The sequence below is a fragment of the Strigops habroptila genome, chromosome 4 (assembly GCF_004027225.2).
Source record: "Strigops habroptila isolate Jane chromosome 4, bStrHab1.2.pri, whole genome shotgun sequence".
In the NCBI taxonomy this organism is placed as follows: domain Eukaryota; kingdom Metazoa; phylum Chordata; class Aves; order Psittaciformes; family Psittacidae; genus Strigops; species Strigops habroptila.
The window spans coordinates 78,463,116-78,481,950 of NC_046358.1; the positions used below are offsets into that span (position 1 = coordinate 78,463,116).

General features: G+C 37.7%; 1 protein-coding gene across 2 annotated transcripts in view; it reads left to right on the forward strand.

Annotated features, from left to right (window-relative positions):
• Positions 1-18,835, forward strand: part of CYTH3 (cytohesin 3) — a 49,636-nt gene that overhangs the window by 6,502 nt on the left and 24,299 nt on the right. The window contains exon 1 of one of the 2 annotated variants that reach the window (XM_030483898.1): positions 15,719-15,736. The exons of the other annotated variant lie outside the window; for it this stretch is intronic. Coding sequence (XP_030339758.1) covers position 15,736 — 1 coding nt within the window. The 5' untranslated portion in view covers positions 15,719-15,735. Of the gene's footprint in view, positions 1-15,718; positions 15,737-18,835 lie in introns of those variants that run through there. 2 annotated transcript variants of the gene reach the window in all.

Here is an 18,835-nt window from a genome sequence, read left to right on the forward strand (position 1 = left end):
GTACTTGAGCACGTATGGAAGAATTGCACTTAGTGAAAAGTTTGGACATATTGACTGTGTGCTTCATTCACAGAGGATAAAAATAAGTAGTTAGCATCTGGTTTATTAGAAAAACCTGTCAATTTATAGAACTGTGAAGCAGGAATCCCATAGCAGTGAAGAACATGTGCTATTTTACTTTTAAGATTTACAGAAGCAAAGGAAAAATTTCTGCCTTCTTCACTGTGCATTCTTTTGAAGCAATATGTTGTATAGGAAAGGTACGTGACTTAAATAGTAAAAGCATATTTAATTATGCCATTTGTATAAATTTAACATCTAGCAAATTGTTTTTAATTGCATATGACTTCCTTCTTTTAATTCCAACAATTTCATGGGAAAACTTAGTATTGCAAATTTTTTGGACAGCAGTATTTCCTCTTAGTGGGATAGACACACAAAATCCACTAGAAAACCATGTGTTTTGTGGTCCTCTGAGATTTGCCTGAAGAAGGAAATAGCTTGACCTATTTGGTTGCTATGAACTAAAAACATTCTTGTTCTCTTTTTTTTTTTTTTTTGTGTGAACATCTGTGTCACATTTATTTCATTACTTTCTGAGGTTCTTTAAACCCATTATTTAGTAATATAAAGTTTTATTTAAGGAAAATAAAGTGATGCATAGCTGCTCCCACAATTTCATTGAACTTCTGATATCTGCTTATACATGGGTATGATAAAAGTGGGTAGATTTCACAATAAAAGGTGACATGTTAAAAGGCAAATACATGCATTATCTAGTATTTCCTAGGAAAAAAGTGTTTGACATATTCAATCTTACGGAGTTAACAGGAAAGGTTGCGTGCTAGAACCTTGTGAAATCTAAATCAGAATCTCATCTAGGATATGGAGTACTGAAGATCTTTGATCTAATTTTTCAACAGGTTGGGCTTCTTGGCCTGGTTTTACTAATTAGCCTCATTTTCAGATGTTCTGTTTAGTATAAAAAGAAATAGTTACCTTACACCAGTATATGGAAGGTGATATTTAGCAACCCAATAGAAATTGTACCAACAAGGATAGATTTTATTGGAAGACTATTAACTAATAATTCTTCTGAATTCCATAGGAAAATTCTTCAAAAGAATAGTGGATCAATTAATTTGTGAAAGTTGAATCTGATTTCAGCTCTGGCTTTTGCTATCATGTCCAAGGGCTCAGTTGGATTTCGAGGAGCGGCTGCTGTTCTTTGCAGATGCGGGTCCTTAATACGAAAGGAGAAAGTCTTTGATTTTTAGATGAAATTTCGTGAGTTTCTTAACAAAACAAAAAAGCTGTGTGAGAACGATGAAATGCAGGTCAGGTCTGCCAACTCTCAGGGTATGGAGAAGGCTGAACAATAACTGTGGGAATTAATTTTAGTGGCTTTTCTACCCAGCTACAGGTTCTCACACAGCTTGTAGGAATACCTACCCTCAGTCAAATGATATTGAAATTGGGTGCTACCCTACGCATACTTTGGAAGGAGGAGTTGATGGATAGGAAAAGAAATATGTCCAGTCTCTGCTGTGCTCACTCTCATTCTCACACACATGCATGCACAAAAAAAGGCTGAAAAAATTGGCATCTGCAAGTAAGGGAACTGCCTCTTACTGTTTTATCTAAGAGGAACTGTAAGATGTAATCATTTAATGAGTCACCTCTACGTTTTTATACAACTGCCTTGTTAATAGTCAGTGTAACTTCTCCCATGGAGATGTGTGGTGTGGGTTTTATTTATTTATATTTTTTACTATCTGATTCATATTGCAAAATACCATTCAGGTTCTTTTCTTGTTTAATTCCAAGTATTCAAGAGTCTGTATTTGCTGTTACATTTTTGCTTTCATGTACTGTAGATATCATGTTCCTTAAGATCCTTGTTTAGCTCATAAACAGTGTTGTCTGTAGGGTCAAATTCGGACATAAACAGATCCTGTTGCCTTACTACAAGAGAGGGGTAATTGTCAAAAGGGACATTTGTAATTGTATTGGATATTATAAAATAAAGAATTATGGTTGCTTGAAGCAGTATTTCTTATATTCAGTAGTCGGATTCCCAAACAGTTTTTTTTTTCCTTTCTTGCTCATGTAAGTTTGGATTAATGAACTTCCTGCCTAGTCATTCTAATACACAAAGGAGGAATTTTCCCACTGGGCTGTGTACTCTGTCTGAGTATGACTTTGACCACTTGCAAATGCAATTTTTGAATTTGTAAAGCTGCTGCATGTTTTTGTTTCAGTATCTTGACCAGCTAGGGGATGTGGAGCAAAGTTTTCCCAGAAAGTTGAGGTTAAAGTGGCTGTAAGAAGAGATGGTGGCTCTGTTATGGAGAAACTCTGTTCCTTGGGAAGAACCTTTCAAGTTAAATGTGTTCTCTGACCATGAAACTCCTAATGTGTACAAACCAGGGGCTTGGTCCTTCATAGGACTGTTCGAGTCCTCCTTGAGAAGGCCAAATGGGCCTAACCTCTTTGTTGTACCTATAAAGTGCTCAGTTTCTGATTGCCCACACAGGAGCAACTGTGTACAGACTGTGCGGCCTGATGATCCATTGTAATAGATGTATGGACTTTATTGTGTGGGGTAGGTTAATGTGCATCTATATATTGTTTTGTTGTTCTCCATATACTATGTTCTCGGTTTTTGTTCTAATTTTTTTAATGTCTTTATTTTCCTTTTTTTTTTTTTTTTTTTTTTTTTTCCCTTTTAACTGAAAAGATTCTGCTTGGGACCCACCCAAAACAAACACGTAATATTTCAGGAGCATACCTTCAAGAGCCTTTATCAGGCTGAAGTAATCTTTGGTTTAGTCTTGCATTTTATAACCCTACTATATGTTAGGTTAGATATAAGGAAGATATAAGGAAGATAGATATTAGATATAAGGAAGATAGTTATTAGATATTATATTAGTTCTTTACTGTGAGGGTGGTGTCACTAGAACAGGTTTCCAAAAGAAGTGGTAAATGGTCCATCCCTGGCCGTGTTCAAGGGCAGGTTGAACAGAGCCTTGGGTGACGTGGTCTAGTGTGAGGCACCCCAACCCATGGCAGTCAGGTTGGAATTAGATGATCTTCAGGTCCTTTCCAACCCTAACTATTCTATGATTCTATGATGATTCTGTATTAGTTGGGGAAAACTCATTCTGCATGTGGTATCAGTCAGATAAATGCCTAAATGGGTAGTCCATGTTATGGAGGTATATGTTTATAGTCTTAGAAGTAACTTTTCAGTACAGCTTTATTTTTATTTAACTTGCTCTTCCACAAGTCAGTTTTAACCTACTGTACCACCCTTTTATTTATTAAAGTTGTCATATCACGTACTTGCAACATTTTTAGGCAGCATCCAACATTTATCTGGGGGCAAGGAGAATATCTGTGCTTGTTTTCCCACCATCTCTTATCATTCATGCTGCTATTCCTGAATTGCAGTTTGTATAGATGCTGTTTCCTAAGTGGAAGTTGAACTGATAGCCAAGGTTAGAGGCAAAGTATAGAGAAGTGGCTGTTGTGTCAGTGAAAATGTTTGCAGTCACAGAAGGGAGATACTAAAAGGTTTCAGGTATGTGACTAGTTTGTTCTTTGTGTAGGTGTTGCTGATTAATTCTGTAATCTGGGAATCTCAGACAGGGTTTCGAGCTTATCTCCTATGTATTACATGAGGTCAACCTTTCTAGGCAGCTTGTGACATTTCAGTTTGCTGTAGATGTTTTAGCGAGGACAGATAAATGGAGCATATGGAGTTGATTATTTTTTGGCTATAGGAAGTGGATTTTTGTGCATTAAATATAGTAACTTTCTTGTTTTAAATATCTGAGAGGAAGCTTCCCCACCCCCAGTGATTTTTTTTTTTTTTTTTTGGTTGTTTTTTTGTTTTAAATCAAAGTACGTGTAACTCTCTTCATTCTCATTTTGTGCAGTGTAAGTTGGAAAGACTGCAATGTTTAGTCTTGGTCTTGTACCAATAAATGACACAGTGTCACATGAATGTTTTAAAAGATTAGGTGATATTTTAAAAGAGCAAACATTAAAAGAAGACTAGTTTATGTCCTTCCGATGTTACTTCTGATATTCAAAGACAGTATAAGTTATGTTACTGTTCTCTTGCTGAAAACTTACTTTCCTTTTTTATCTTCTACCTGTGTTGTAAGCCTGAAAAAGTAATGTGTTACGAAGGGGAAAGGTTGGGTGAAGTTGGTAATCCAAATTAAATACAAATAATACTCTAAAGTTTATGGAGCCTGTGGGTGGGTGGACTTGGCAGATACAACCACTGTGGTATGTTAGACTTGAAAGACCATATGGAGCTGATTATTTTCTGGCATTTTGTAGTAAAGGTTTTTGAAGAAGGATATTTTTTTTTTTTTTTTTTTTTAATTTTTTATTTTTTATTTTTTTAGAAAAGGGGTGAAAAATAGTACGACTAACTTCAGTTTGCATCGAGTAGTAAAATAGCTTGTTGTAGTAGCATATGGAAAACCAATTTATTCAAAGTTAAGCTGCTAAAAGAAGTTATCCTACTGTTTTCCTATTGGCTCTCTTGTTTTCTGAAGGCAGCCAAAGATCCTGTGCAGCTGGGACTAATACAGGATCCAGCTGTAGCTTTTTTTATTGTTGTTCAGATGTCCGGTGATGGTCAAATCTAAGTTATTGTGTGGAAATTCAGTAAAGGAAAAGGGTAGGGTGGGAAAAAAGTGACTCTCTATAAAAATATTCCAGTAAAAGCAACAGGAACTAGGAGTATCCATTTCAGAACTCTGCCATAAATCCCATCCTGAAATACTTAAAACGCCTTCAGATTTTGCTGTAGACTTTAAGTCATCTAAGAGTTCTTGGTTTATTTTTTAAACAGAAATGAAGTTAGCTGATTGGAGTGGGAAGGTGGAGCCTTCCAGTGGGAAGTGGAGCCATTCTTTTATGTTACTTATAGAAGAAGATACCAGTTTCTCATTTGCAGTATGAGGTTTTAGTTAAAATAAAATTCTTTACTCTCTTTGAGTAATGTTACACTATGTAATGCCAGAGTGTTAGTATATCAAACTAATTTCATTTATGCTGTGTTTCACTGGTCTTTGTTTTACAAAGTCTGAGTATGTGAGGGAAGAAGCCTAATATTTTCCTGGAGAGTTTGGTTTACTTTAGATATATTTGGTGTTTCCAACTCTGTAGACGATGCCTTAGTTTGAGATTAAATGAAATAAGTGGGCAATACAGCAAGTATGTGGAACGGCGAGAATGCTTCATGATGATCAAAATAATGCATCCTTTTTTCTTTCAAAACAGTTGGGTTTTTTTTGTTGTTAAAAAGTTCATTTTAATTGTTTCTGTATAATTGTAGCTTGTCACCCTGTTTCCCAGTTACTCGTGACTAGAGATGCTTGTGTAGAAATGCACTGTCCTTTAGGTATCTGCTTCCTTGCCAAATCTTCTTTCTGAACTTAACTTGCTGATGGACTCCATCAAGTGGCTACCTGAATTTCAGAATTCTTTTACTATTACTCTGAGTCTTTAATTTTGAATGCTGTTGGTCAATCAGTTTGTAATTATGCTAGTCTAATTTAATAAGCTTAACAATAGTATACAAATTGTAATATTGACTGGAAGAGCTAGTTTGAAATACAAGAAGTTATTTTCATTACTAGTGATGGTGAAAGGAATTCTAAACCATAACTACTGTCTCGAGCGTAATCCTGGATAGTGTTAGTGCATTCCTTTCCATGTGCCTTAATTGGTTGTCGATAGCAATTCTTTTATTGGGAGGGAATAAAAAAGGAGGAGGATTTGTGGTTGGTCTGTTGGCTGCTGGACAGCCTGGTATTTTGCCCCACAGTGCTGGAAGGTAACAGCAACAACAGTTTATTTTCCTTCCTGAGCTAGTAGGAGCTGCTCTTTGACATCAAAGGGGAAGTAAAATGTGGACAAAATACTGTGCTTTGAAGGCAAAACACTTCCAAGAGAAATCTATTGCAATGCAAAAATATCTATGATGTCCATATAGCAAAGTAAAATGTAGTCGTTTTTGGAGTTCTTCAACGTGGTCACCAATACCAATTGTAAGAATGAGGATTTTGTTTCGGTGGCAGTCTATGCATGAGTGACAATAACAGTTGAGACTATTTGCATGGTGACTGAATTAATTCACACTGTTCAGTGTGTTTTGTAAATCTGCATCTTTTTTTTTTTTAATTGGCATGTGTTCCTTTTTCTGTTTAAGCAAATGATGACACTCACTTTGTTCTATTACTGCATCGGGTGATGTATATGGTGGCTATGCTTGAGCTTTGGTCAGATTGTTTCCCAAAGACTCTTGTAGTTTATCTTCTTTTTATTTAAAATTAATACAAGGCAAATAATTTGCTTTCCCTCTTTTTTTAACATTGCAGTGATTAAATAAGCACTGCTGCTTCATTTTATCCTTGTTTTGCAAGAATGGTAGTCAGAATTCTTTTATCCTAGTTTTTCAGGATTATGATCTTTATTTGAATTGTGAAGAGCCTAAAGGAATCTCTTTTGATTTAACTGTTTTCTTGAAGTGCAGGTCAACTTACAGTGCATTTTGCAAAACTAGTTGTGTGTAGACTCTACCAATGTCAAAGACCATTAAAATACAACAACTAGAATAAGAAACTTTGCTTACAGATTTGCTTTGAGATGTTTTGGCTATATTCATGGTGTGTTATAAGTAAAGTTCAGAAAATATTTGTGGACTGAGAATAAAATCTGCCAGCTTAATTGGAGAAAGTAATATGATAATGTCTTGTATCTTTGAGAGACACAACACTGCATTTCAACTGTTACTGCATTTTATTTTTCTCTGGAGCTCATATGGACTTAGATGATTTTCTAATGTGATGGGAGAACATCAAAAGGTCCTTCTCACATTTGAGGAATAACTGTATGACAATTCCAGCAAAGTTTTGGCTTTTCACTACTTCATTTTAGGTTTTGAAGAAAGGGTTTCCTGCTGAACAAACACATGTTAGCCTGATAGCATTTTCCTGTATTTGAATTGTGAACAGTCAAATGACTCAAAAGAATTTATGTTATAGTAGATACGGGGTTTTAACGTAGAATATGGCATACAATAAATCTATTCAACTAATTGGTCTGCTTCCTTTCCCTCCCACCCCCTTGCAGCTGGAAGTTCATCAGCTTCTGCTACTATATCTAGCTTCCTCTTGAGACTTTCTGGAATAGAGTTAACAGTGGTGGCAGGCATTAATGAACAATGTCGTGATTATATTCTATGAGTCTGTCTAAGTTGTCATTTTTCCATTGCTAATAATTCTCATGGAAACTACGTCAGTCTATTTATTATGAGCGCTTTGTGTGCCATGCGAAAGTTGCAGGTTGCAGTGTTTAGTGAAAGCATGTACATCATCATTAAATCAGTAGAAAATATTTTTTTGATTTCATCAGTGACCAGTCTGGCCATTTTCCATTTAAAATGGAAAATTTCTGGTAAGATTTTCTGTTCATAAGTTCTTAGCTAGGATAATGTGGGATGGGTAGACTTCCACTGATCGTTCGAAATAATTGTGCTTTGAGGTTCTTTAGTGTATGATAAGATGTAATAAGGCCAGAAAGATGCTCAGAGGGCTGGAGCACCTCTCCTATGAAGGCAGGCTGAGAGAGCTGGACTTCAGCCTGAAGAAGAGAAGGCTCTGGGGAGACCTTAGAGCAGCTTCCAGTGCCTAAAGGTGCTACAAGAAAGCTGGAGAGGGACTTTTTACAAGGGCAAGTAGTGCTAGGACAAGGGGAAATAGCTTTAAACCGACAGAGGGGAGATTTAGATTAGATATTAGGAAAAAATTCTTCATTATGAGGGTGGTGAGGCGCTAGCACAGGTTGCCTGGAGAAGCTGTGGCTGCCCCATCCCTGGCAGTGTTCAAGGCCAGGTTTGACGGGGCTTGGAGCAACCTGGTCTAGTGGAAGGTGTCCCTGCCTGTGGCCAGGGATTAGAACTAGGTGATCTTCAAGGTGTCTTCCAACCCAAACCATTCTATGAGGTTTTTGTTTTGTGTTTTTTTGGTTTTTTGGTTTTGTTTTTTTTTTTTTTAAGGTACAACTGTGGAAGAATTCAGGAAAATTAAAAATCAGTTGCTTTCATTTGTCTTAACATTTGTAAGCTTTCATGATAAAATGTTTGTCATATCTAATGATGTCTAACAGCCTGATTAAAAACTTGTAGAGCAGTGATTTTTGTTGGCCTTTTTTCTGTAAAGGATCAAAATATAACCTTTCAGAACTTTCTGGACATGTAGAGATACTGGCTAAACATCTGCAGCTTCAGTTGGTATGGCACTTGGGTGTTCTGATCGAATTTCAAGTACTTCAACAAAGTTTTGAGGTCAAATTTATTCAGATGTCAAAGAGATGGTAGGACAGATGCTGCAAGTGAAGAACCTTTGAGAAACAGTTTTTGAAATAGTCCACAATCTTGAAGTGGACTGTAGATTGGCCTGTCTCAGATGTGTGCTGTTGGGATTGTTGGTGACAAAAATCTATGCTTAATAATGCCACCACTTTTATTACCAACTACTTTTCTTAGTGGATGAGAAATACTTAAAACAACAAAAAGTTTATTTGTGAATGGTATTGTGCAGGTGTTTTGTACTCACTGCTGTGCTGTCCATGTTTGTGAAATACGGAAGAAACTCTAAACTGCATTAACAAGTTTTCTCACTACTTATTGCATGAGCTGTGTCTGCAGAGTTGCAGACACTGTTGCTACACACTGCTTAACAGAAGTTACAACTTGGTGTTTCTGGTTGTCCTAAGGCAAATTTAGGATGATTGCAAGTATGTTAATATGAGTCAGATATTTTCAGCCTTACACAAAGTTTGTATAGTGAAAGCTTATGCCAGGTAGAGCAGTGCTCTGAAGAAGAGACTTACCTCTCTGGAAATGTGCTTAGAAGAGGCTACATTTAATCACATTGACTATGAAGCTGGTATCTGTGGGTAAAAAGCCGATTATTTTCTGTAGTTTTTACTCATTTAGGAAGTGGTATCTTTTATTGTTACCTTCTGTGTCATGTTGTGGGGTAGCAGAACTAAAGCATTTGGTCCCATTCAATTGTTTTCCAGTCAACTAAAATGTTTCCTATTTGAGCATGGCAGGATGAAGTGGAAATCTGAGAAAGAATGTTTATTAATAGGAGCAGCAGGAGCTGGTGGATTTAAAAGGAGGTTGAGGGTTGAATGCCAGTTAGTTGCTTGAAGTTTTTAAATCTCTATTCATTTTCAGGGAAAATGATGACTTTTATATGCTTATATAAAATCAGTTAATCAGAGACATTGAGAGTAATAAACTAAACTGCTATGGTCTTTGAAGTTGTATGATTTTTTTTTTCCCTTGTTAAGTACTTAGCTTAAAATGATTCAATTATTTGAAAGTAAAATGTTCAGATTATTTTTCACTGATCTCTGGAAGGAATGCAGTGATTTTGCCAGCATCGGGCAGAAAACAACAGCTTAGAAAGGGCAGCAGGCCTGGCTGAAACTGTTAGGGAAAATTTCAATAGGAAGAATGTATTTATTTAAATGAGGTTTTGATCAGAATGACAGAAGATCTGCTTGGAGTATGAAAAATCCTTTCTGTAACATGGAACTTATGTCTGTACTTATAAGGATTCTAGCATTTGCCGAACATGCTCTATTTTGGAAGTACAGTGAGCCAGATTTGGTATGAGCTGCTGATAGTCTTTTGCCAAGCAAAGAATGGGAGACCAGGGGTTTGATGTTACGGTAAGTGGATCCATCCAGCAAACTTCTTATCAGTGGACCAGATAAAAAGCTCTTTTATATCTGGATTAGTGACCTGTCAACCTAATTGTTTCATGGTGTGATAGCAACTAACAATTCACAATAGTTAGCTGTACTCTTTTCTGAGTAATCTGAAAATACTTTACCATCTTAAACTAAGCCTTATGATTCCTTCACTGACAGATCTATGAATAAATTTCCTGACTTCTTTTAGTGCCCTTGTAGACTACAGGGCACGTGGCCAATGGGCCTGTTGGTGTAATAGCAAGAAGCTGGAGCAATTCAAGCCTAAGATGGCCAAGAAGCAAAATATTGTACTACCTATAGCGCGTTTCTCTCCACATACTGCAGCTCAGTGTTTTCCATAGCAGGTATCAGGGTTACTTTTTTGGAGGAGACTGCAGGATTGTTGAAAGCTTAACACGACATCAGGCATCACATTGTGCACAATGTTGTGCATCCTGGAATTTGTCTGGTTTTGGGGGAAAGTAGTTGCCACTTGAGCAGTTATTTGATAGGTGGGCAGTCCTGTACAGCACTCTGTACCTGCCTTTTGGAGACAGTCTTTCAAGTCCAGCAGTTCCTCCACCTCTTTCAGTGTGCACTTCTTGGAAAATAAATAAATAGAAAGCTTCTGCAATAAATACTGCTTCTGAAATCTAACTCTGAGGCTGTGTCAGGCAGGGATGGTGGAAGGGGAAAGATGAACTTTGCCTTGCTTTTTCTGAAAATTGGATTTGTGTGCTTTAGAAACTGCCAGCAACCCTGTGTAACTGGCTAGTGCTCTCTACTAATAAGCAAAGTACAGCGAGTGGCTCCCTTATTGCCAAGAGTAGATGTTACTGGAAATTTGTGACAGAAAGACTGTCTGAATCCCAACTGTTCTGCTGGGAGCACGGTAGGTCTGATGAGCTGTGCCTGGATCTTGAGCAGGATCTGAGGGTATTGCTGGCGGGTGGCCGTAGGGGCTGGGCTCTAGGACCCCCCTGCAGCTGCTCAGCGACATTCCTGTCAATTTTCCATGCTGCTACTCAAAATGGATCCAACAGGAATGTCTGCTATTACTCTGGTGTGTTTGCTTTTCAAGTCTTTTTTCCAGGGTCTATCCTAGGAAAAAATGTAGGTGCACGCCAGCCAACCATTTCCTCTTCCCAGAAACCAGGGTACTGTGGGAAATGGAGCCATTTTGTAAGGGCAAAGCTGAAACACATTGCTACAATTTGATTTTATTTTCTTCTCATAACATTTCAAAAGCTGAGGGGATCAGCATGTTCTTGTTTGCCTCTTCCTTTTCCGAGTGTTGAAATGATCTCTGCTTTCAGGAGTTGTCCAATTCTTGGTCCAGATGCTTGGATCCTGGAGCTGGAAGAAGTCCAGATTGGCAGCAGGACATCTGTGGTTAGTCCAGTTGTTCACAGAGACTAGTGGGAGTTGTGTGTCAGCGGGAGACGCAGTATCACTGCTTTCCGTTTCATCCACACATATCCCTTGGGATTGTTGGGGGAGAGTGTCCTGTCCTAGTTGACAAGGAAAAGGAGTCAACAGAGGGGGATTTGCTCTCCTGTCAGTAGTTCAAACGGTGCCTCATGCTGAGCAAAGTTGCTAGAAATCGTCCCAAACCCTCTGAAGTGAACACAGAGCCAAATCCTGGTCAATAGTAACAATAGTTCAAGGAATTTGGCTTCCCTGTCTGTATGAGCTTCCATTTTTTTGACCTGTTTTCCACCAGCAGTCTGCTGATAGCTGCTGGTCAGCCTTAGAGTACATATAGGACCACTTTTGTTCCCTTAGAGCAGACCAACTTCAGTGATGATGATGGACTGGAGGTAGTCCAGTGTTAACCATTTCCCATTTTACATGTAAAGGGAATGTTGTATAACTCACAAAGGTGGATATTCTTTGCTGATTTTCTGATCTGGATTTCAACTAGATAATGGCTTGATATTATGTAGCTTAATGCCAGTCTGTTGAAGACTTAGTGGAAATCTGCTAAAGCTTGCTTACCTGAAGTTTGTCATTTTGTGGTTGGTTAAAACTGGTTTTAAAGTGGTTTTTAATTGCTTTCAACATTGCCTGTATGCTCGGCTCCATCAGAAGTGAACTGTGCTGTTGTAGAAACCAGTCATGGACCCATCCAGTCCCTTTCCATCCCATTCTTTGTATAATTCTGTGTAGTAATACACTACACTTTTATCAGGGAGAAAAATACTACAAATTAAAAGGCACATGCTGCTTCTATTCTATGGCTTAAAAGATCTTACTCTTGGAAAGCAGCTACACTTCTTAATTTTTCAGAATTTTCCCTTCCTGCTGCAGGCAAGCAAAATCCACTGCTCTTTTGCTGCCCTTTGCACTGTAATGAATGAAGGGTTTCAATTAAATATGTCATATCTTAATATGTCACTTAGCTATGCTGTGCATACTTGGCATGGTGATCTGTCCTTTCACCTCCTACGTAATGCTGGGGGGTGGGGGATCCCTGGTTTCCTTCCCAAGACTCCCACTTAAAGAGTGGCTGTTCTGCATTGCAAGTGGATGCATTCTATGCTATCAACTCATGGTCTCTACAGGCATTATAAATGCACCACTGTCCCTAAAACAGCAAGACAGTGCAAGTCTGTGCATCTTTACTGAAGGTGCTTAGCACTGTGAAGTATTACATTCATCCCACATTACTTCGATGTTACTGTTTTCCCTGTTGAAAGAGGACTATGATGATTAGATGGTAGAATAAGTGACAGTGTATAGCTGGAACACTGTAATCAGAACAGTGGTTCATCAGATTCTTGAACAGTAATTGGTAACTGATGCTAATGAAGGCACATGTTATCTTGGATAGTATTTCCTGCATCTGTGCTAATCTGTTCATAACCCTCTCCAAAATGCGTACCACTACAGTGTGCCCAGCATTTCCCTTTATAATTTCTATGTTAGCTAGCATATTTTTTTTTCTGCTCTTCTCAAATATGCATGGACATGCATATTTTAACACTTTCTATTATTAATGGAAGTATTAATGTATTTGGGTAAGAGACTTAGAATGCTAAGTTAAACTCGGCTTTCTTTTCATATTCAGTAATTTGTATTTACATATTTTAGACAGAAAAGTTGGCCTAGAAGCATCTTCTGATCTTGAAGCAAGAATAGAGTGACTTCAAAAGAAAAATGCTTCTAAAGGGAAATCCACACTTATCTATTTTTAATATCGGGTTGAACTACTTTTAGGATTTAGAGAATACAGCCTGTAAGGGTGGGGGGTTGGGGCTGAGCTAAGCTGGTTTTAGGGCTGGCTGACATCGAGGGGGTTGCTGTCCCCTATACTCCCTGCTGCCAGGGGTTTCTGTTGCGTTGGCTTGGGCAAGTCTGTCGTCCTTCAGTGAAACCATTTGGCCTGCTAAACGGAGAAAAAACAAACCCAGAAAAAACAAACCCAGAAAAAAAGAGATCTAGGCAAGATTGTATATCCAGGACCAGCAAGTGGCAAAGTGATGCAGGAACATACAGGAGCCAGTACGAACTCGCTACCTGTGAAATCTTGCTCAGAGCTGGTCCCTGTGTGGTTTTTCTTCTTTCTCCTCAAGTGATACTCCTTTATGTGCTTAAAGGTGGTTCTTTTACTTTGTTTTTGCAAAACACTTGGTTTCCTAATGGAAATACACCAAAATGATGAAATAAGATACATTATTGAATGTAAGATGTAAAGGAGGTAAATATAATGTAATAGTGGTCTTCGGTACTGCCTGTTCGTAAAAATAACAGAGCATGGACAGTAAAAAAGAAATACTCATTAACTTAAACACACACTGCTTTCAAATGGCAAATATCTGTGTTAATGGTGTAATTAGGAACTAAAAAGTAAGGTAGGTGTCTCTCCAGTTCTTTCTATTGGCAAATCTATGTAGCAAGGTAAAGATTTGAAAGTTGTTGTAAGGTACCTATTTGGGCTTCAGTGCCATTAGGAAGGGCAACTAACAGCTAGAAGCAAGGGTTAGCAGCTCATGTGAGAGCTATGAAAGGGCTTTATACTCTCTTCTTCCACTTCACAGCTGTTGTTGCTCATGTTATCTACATACAGTCTGTAAAGATATACGTATGCTGCAGTTGTTTGCTGCAAAATCCTGATCCATCTAGTTCAAGAAATACGTTTACTGTGGTTTGTACTTTATAGACAGAAGCATATTTGCAGCAATGGCAAGCTTTGCTTGGCAAGGCCGTGCTCTTCTATGTGTGACAGCTGAAACTAAATGGTTTTTGATAAAATATGTAGATTGGTTGGGTTTTTTTCTTTCTTTCTTCCTTTTTTTTTCCTCCAGACCAGTGTTAGCTGGAACCTTGATTTTGTACAATTTTGGAACTGCCTACTTTCTGCTTGACTAGGCATGTTAGCACTAATTAAATTATATATACCCATTTCTGACCAGGACAGAAATGTAATCTTGCCTTATTTCAAGTCATTCTTGTGGATTATAATAAATGCTGTTTGTTTTTTACAAGAGATTATTTCACACTTGGCAATGCATTTACCCTGCTGTCTCTTTTTTTTTGTATAGAATAAAAATGTATTCCATATTTCCAATTTTTTTATGCTTTTGTTTGTTCTTTCAAGAAAACCTGAGTGTGAATCACTGGTATAATTAAACCTACCTTGCAGTAGAAGTGAAAAAAAAAAAAAAAATCCTAAAGATTTAGTGGGTCATGTCGGAAGGAAACTCTTTCCCCTAAATTCCTGAAAACATATTTTCATGTAGTAATAGGATCAATACTGTTAGGGATCCTCCCCGCCCATATTATTAGAAGCCCAAAAAGACAATATCTTAACTATAACTTGCCTGTAAAGTATGTCCTTACCCTAGAGTAGAAAAATACTTGCAGGACCATCTTGTAATGGTGTGATTTCCAGCAGCTAAACAATGAAAACGATGCATACGAGTTTGAGGTTCTCTTCTGGGTTTGGCCAGTAATGTGTTTTCTGGCCACAGTGTCCCTCGTGACTGAAAACTCTCAGAATAACTCTGTGAGCCATGGACTCAGCCCTAAATTCCTCATACCACTGACTGCTATTTTTTTTTGTATGTGAAAGGATACTGTGTACAGGATTATTTCCCCTCTTAATGGAAGTGTGATTTCTTCTATGCTAGAACATGATCAGCAGTGATTAAATAGAAAAGATGAATGCAGAAAGGTAGTTAAAAGAAGGAAAGCAATCACATGCAACTAGTTTGACTGATTGGATTTAATGCAGATATAGTTTGGTTTTGCACTGTGAAATAAATCTGTTCAGGAGGATGTCCTCCTACAAAAACTTCTGTGGAATTTTTAATAGCCACAAGTGGTCACAGCTTTGTTTATACATCTCATCTGAAAGCTGGAAAATGTTCCTATAATTAAGTTGAAAAAAAGGAGAGTGTGTAGGGGGAAAGGAAGAGGGAATAGCCTGAGAATATCTTTGAGGAAAATGTCCTGAGACAATCAGATTTGTTCTGAGATGAATGTGTATTATTTTAAAGGCCAGAAGAAACATGTCTACCCATTCTGTGTATGGGTGAGGACAGGTTTGTTTAGTTTTAAGCCTTGTGTTGTGTAAGTATCTTTATACTTCCAAGATATTTCAATTGCAGCAAAATTAAATTCAGTCTAATTGATCTTTGCTTGGAATGGAAATACTTAGGACCACCAATTTGGGGCTGACACGCAAGAAGGAAAATATTTATCTTTATGAAATCAGAAAGTCAGTTGAGCAATGGGAGTTAGGGAGTTGTGTTGCTTCATAAGTGGGGTTACAGAATTAGTATTTTATCTATCATTAGATATTGTAGATGTTTGCTTTCTGCTGGCTGTGGATTATTTTACTGCATCCTCCTGAGAGACTGAACTCTGAAGTCAGCTGAAGTGGTGGAGTGAGGTGGCTTTACACCTTGGCTGGCGACTGCATATCCAGAGGCTAGTAAGTAAGAAAAAAAAAACTTAAAGGCAGGAGTTTTGGTCCATATAATGCCATTGGAGAGCTGGAAAGGGTTTAATTTTCACTACTGGAAATTATTAAGGTATATGGGATAAGGACTTGGAAATGATTAGATTTCTGTCCCCTGTTATGCGTGTTCTTAAATTTTACCTGTGCGACTTTGCAAGTTGATCTGTTGCAGTTCTTTCTCAACCTGGAAAAGACCTTTATTTTTTTTTTGGTGCCTGCTTGTTCAAAAGTGCTTCTTATATCTTTGTAAATGTCAGAGCTGCAGGCTGATGCTCTTGTTTGAATACTGGACTTGGGTTGTCAGTAGTGGAAAATTGTTTAATAAAGTGAAATCACAACTGCAGGGCAATACACTGATTTCTGTGGCAAGCCTCAGATGGGTTTTGTTTGGGTTTTTTTCTAACACATTTGGAGTAAACAAACCTGTGTTGAAAGTATGTATTCCAGTAAGTATTAGTTTACAGGAAATTCATTTATGTCTAGATCAGTTACAGTAATTGAAGAGAGATAGGCCAAGTTGGACTGTATTATTTTTTTTTTCTTTGGGTTTTTTTTTCTGTTGGGAGGAGGAGGAGTAGCAGCACTGCTTGGCCAAGAATATAATTTGTATTTTCAACAACTTTGTTCCTCTTAAATAAAATATCATTAGGTATATTGACTTTCAATTTAGTAGCAGCTAAAACTCTGGAGTTTTAGAAGAAGGAAACATGCTCCCTGTAAACTAAATGGTTTTCACACAAATGAGTTAGATTAGAACATTGTCTTTATTTAAAGATTAGAAGATAGCATGAAAGCATGCTGCAGCTGCAGTTTGTTCACGATACTGAAATGCTTTTGTTCTTTTTCAGTATTTAAATGTTCATACTAACTCCTCCCATCCTGTCTACTTTGTGTTTAGATTGGTGAAAGACAAAAAAACTTGAAATGACACAGAGGGGATAGCTAGAAAATTTGTCTTACAGCACAAACACGGAATACGTGCTCTATGAGCTTTTCTGCATGGGGGATTATGAGAACACAAGGTTAGAAAAAGCAGAAGTGTTCGAGCTGCTGAGATCACAGAGGTGGCTTATGGAAGGGGCCCTGCCAGGGCAGATCATCACTTGTCGTGTATCTGCTGTATTTCCTTAGGACTGTAAAGATGTTTTAATGCACTGTTGTTATTTATCGGCCATTTTCGATCTCCTTTTTGCTTGCCATGAGTCTAACACCAGCGTTGACACCAAACATCTCAACTGTGGTTTTCAAATTTTTTGAGTCAATAAAATGAATATTTTTCTTTTCAAACTGTAGCTATAAAAGTGCTTATGCCATTTTCTAAGAACACCTGGGTACCACAGCTTTACAGGTTTGCTTTCCAAAGAAAATTATTTTCAGGCTCTCACTGTGGTCCCTGCATTGCAGGTTGCGTAAGGCACCTCATGCTCAAGTTAGAAGAAGTGATTGCCATTTGAGGCTATCACTGAGGAAACATTTTATCTATTAAGAAGTGGAATGTAGGTTTTTTTTTTTTATATTTTCTACATTTTTATTAGGGATCGATAAAAAGCAAAGAACAATTAACATGAAAAAGAGTAGATCCTCACTTTTCCTTACTTGTAAGGAAAAGGTGTAACTAATGGTGGGTGCCCTTTTGTGTTAGTGTGGGGGTTCTTTTGTTTTTGTTTGGTTTTACCTGCAGTTGAGTATCTTCCACTCTTCCTTTCCTTTCAGGTAAGGTAGGCACATCCTCCAATGTTACTATTTCAAAAACCTGTATTGAAATAGAGAAATATTGTTAAATTTTGGTTTAAGACAGAGAATCGAAACAGGGACAATAGATAAAGTCATGTAGCCTCCTGGAGAAGGCACCTTCAGCCTCTGAAGTTGCTGTAATGCCACATATAGTCTCCTCAGAACCATTTTTTTTCTGGTGTGTGTATTTTTTCATTGATGATTTCTCACCAGCGTAAACAGCAGCTCTGGAGAAGGGAGCGATGATGCACAACCAATAGAAGGATGAGAATAAGGCAGACATCTTCAGTGTCTTGCGCACATGCCAGTTTATGGTGAGGACAGGATGGTGCACTTAGGAATCATCCTGTCAAGTCAGTCATCCCTTTTCTGTGCTGGGAGTGTGAGTGAAAGTAAAATACTGAGTATATCAATAGTTTCTGGAAGCTGAACAGTGCTTTAACCACCACTCAGCTGTATCCTGGTTCTTTTATTCTTATCAGGGATACTGAAATCTTTTGGCTCTGGTATTAATACCATTATTTAAAGATGTTGCATTGATATGCAGTTTTCTCTTTTAATACTGTCTTCTAAGTGCTCTCCAAGTGCAGAATTTTCTTTTCCAGCAGACTTTCCTTGTCTTGCATCTGGCAGATAAATACTTGATGTTATTTCCTAATGCAAAAGGCAGTCTGACTCCATTTAGTTTATTTCCTTTTTGTCTAACAGCATCATTAATTATGTTGTGAGGGTTGTGTCTCTGCTGTGGCTGTGATCAAGGGCAAAGGGAAAAACCACAGCAGACAGTCTTTGGGTGCTGTAGGGAAAGGATTGAGGTGTTTGATTTCTTTTCTTTGGTGGGTTGCCTGAGCATAGAAAACTGTATGAAATCAACATGAATTGTGACAGCAATTTCACTTGTTCTGGATATTCCAAACCTGTTCCGAGTGTCAAGGGTTTGTGATAGCAGCTAATCCAGAGATTTTGTAACTCAGCTTGAAGAAAAATCAAGTACTGCCTATGAATTCTGTTTAATGCTTAGATTATTTTCTATTTGGGTTCTGATTAGTATTTCCAGCTGCCAACAAAGGTGAGAGTCACCAAAATGTCTGCTGTGGCAAAAAGTTGAAAAATTAAAAGCTTTTACTAATACTAGTACTGCAAAATTTTAGTCTAATTTCATCTACTGATGTAATACTGCAAAAATGCTTTAAGTACACTTGAGCATACTTCCCGGCTAAGAGAGTGATTGATTATACACAGTTTGCCTTTTTAATAATCAACATTGGGTAACAGTCTTAATTTTTTTTTTTTTTTTGGTCAGCCCTTAGTTAACTACTTGGAGTATTTGTGGTATGT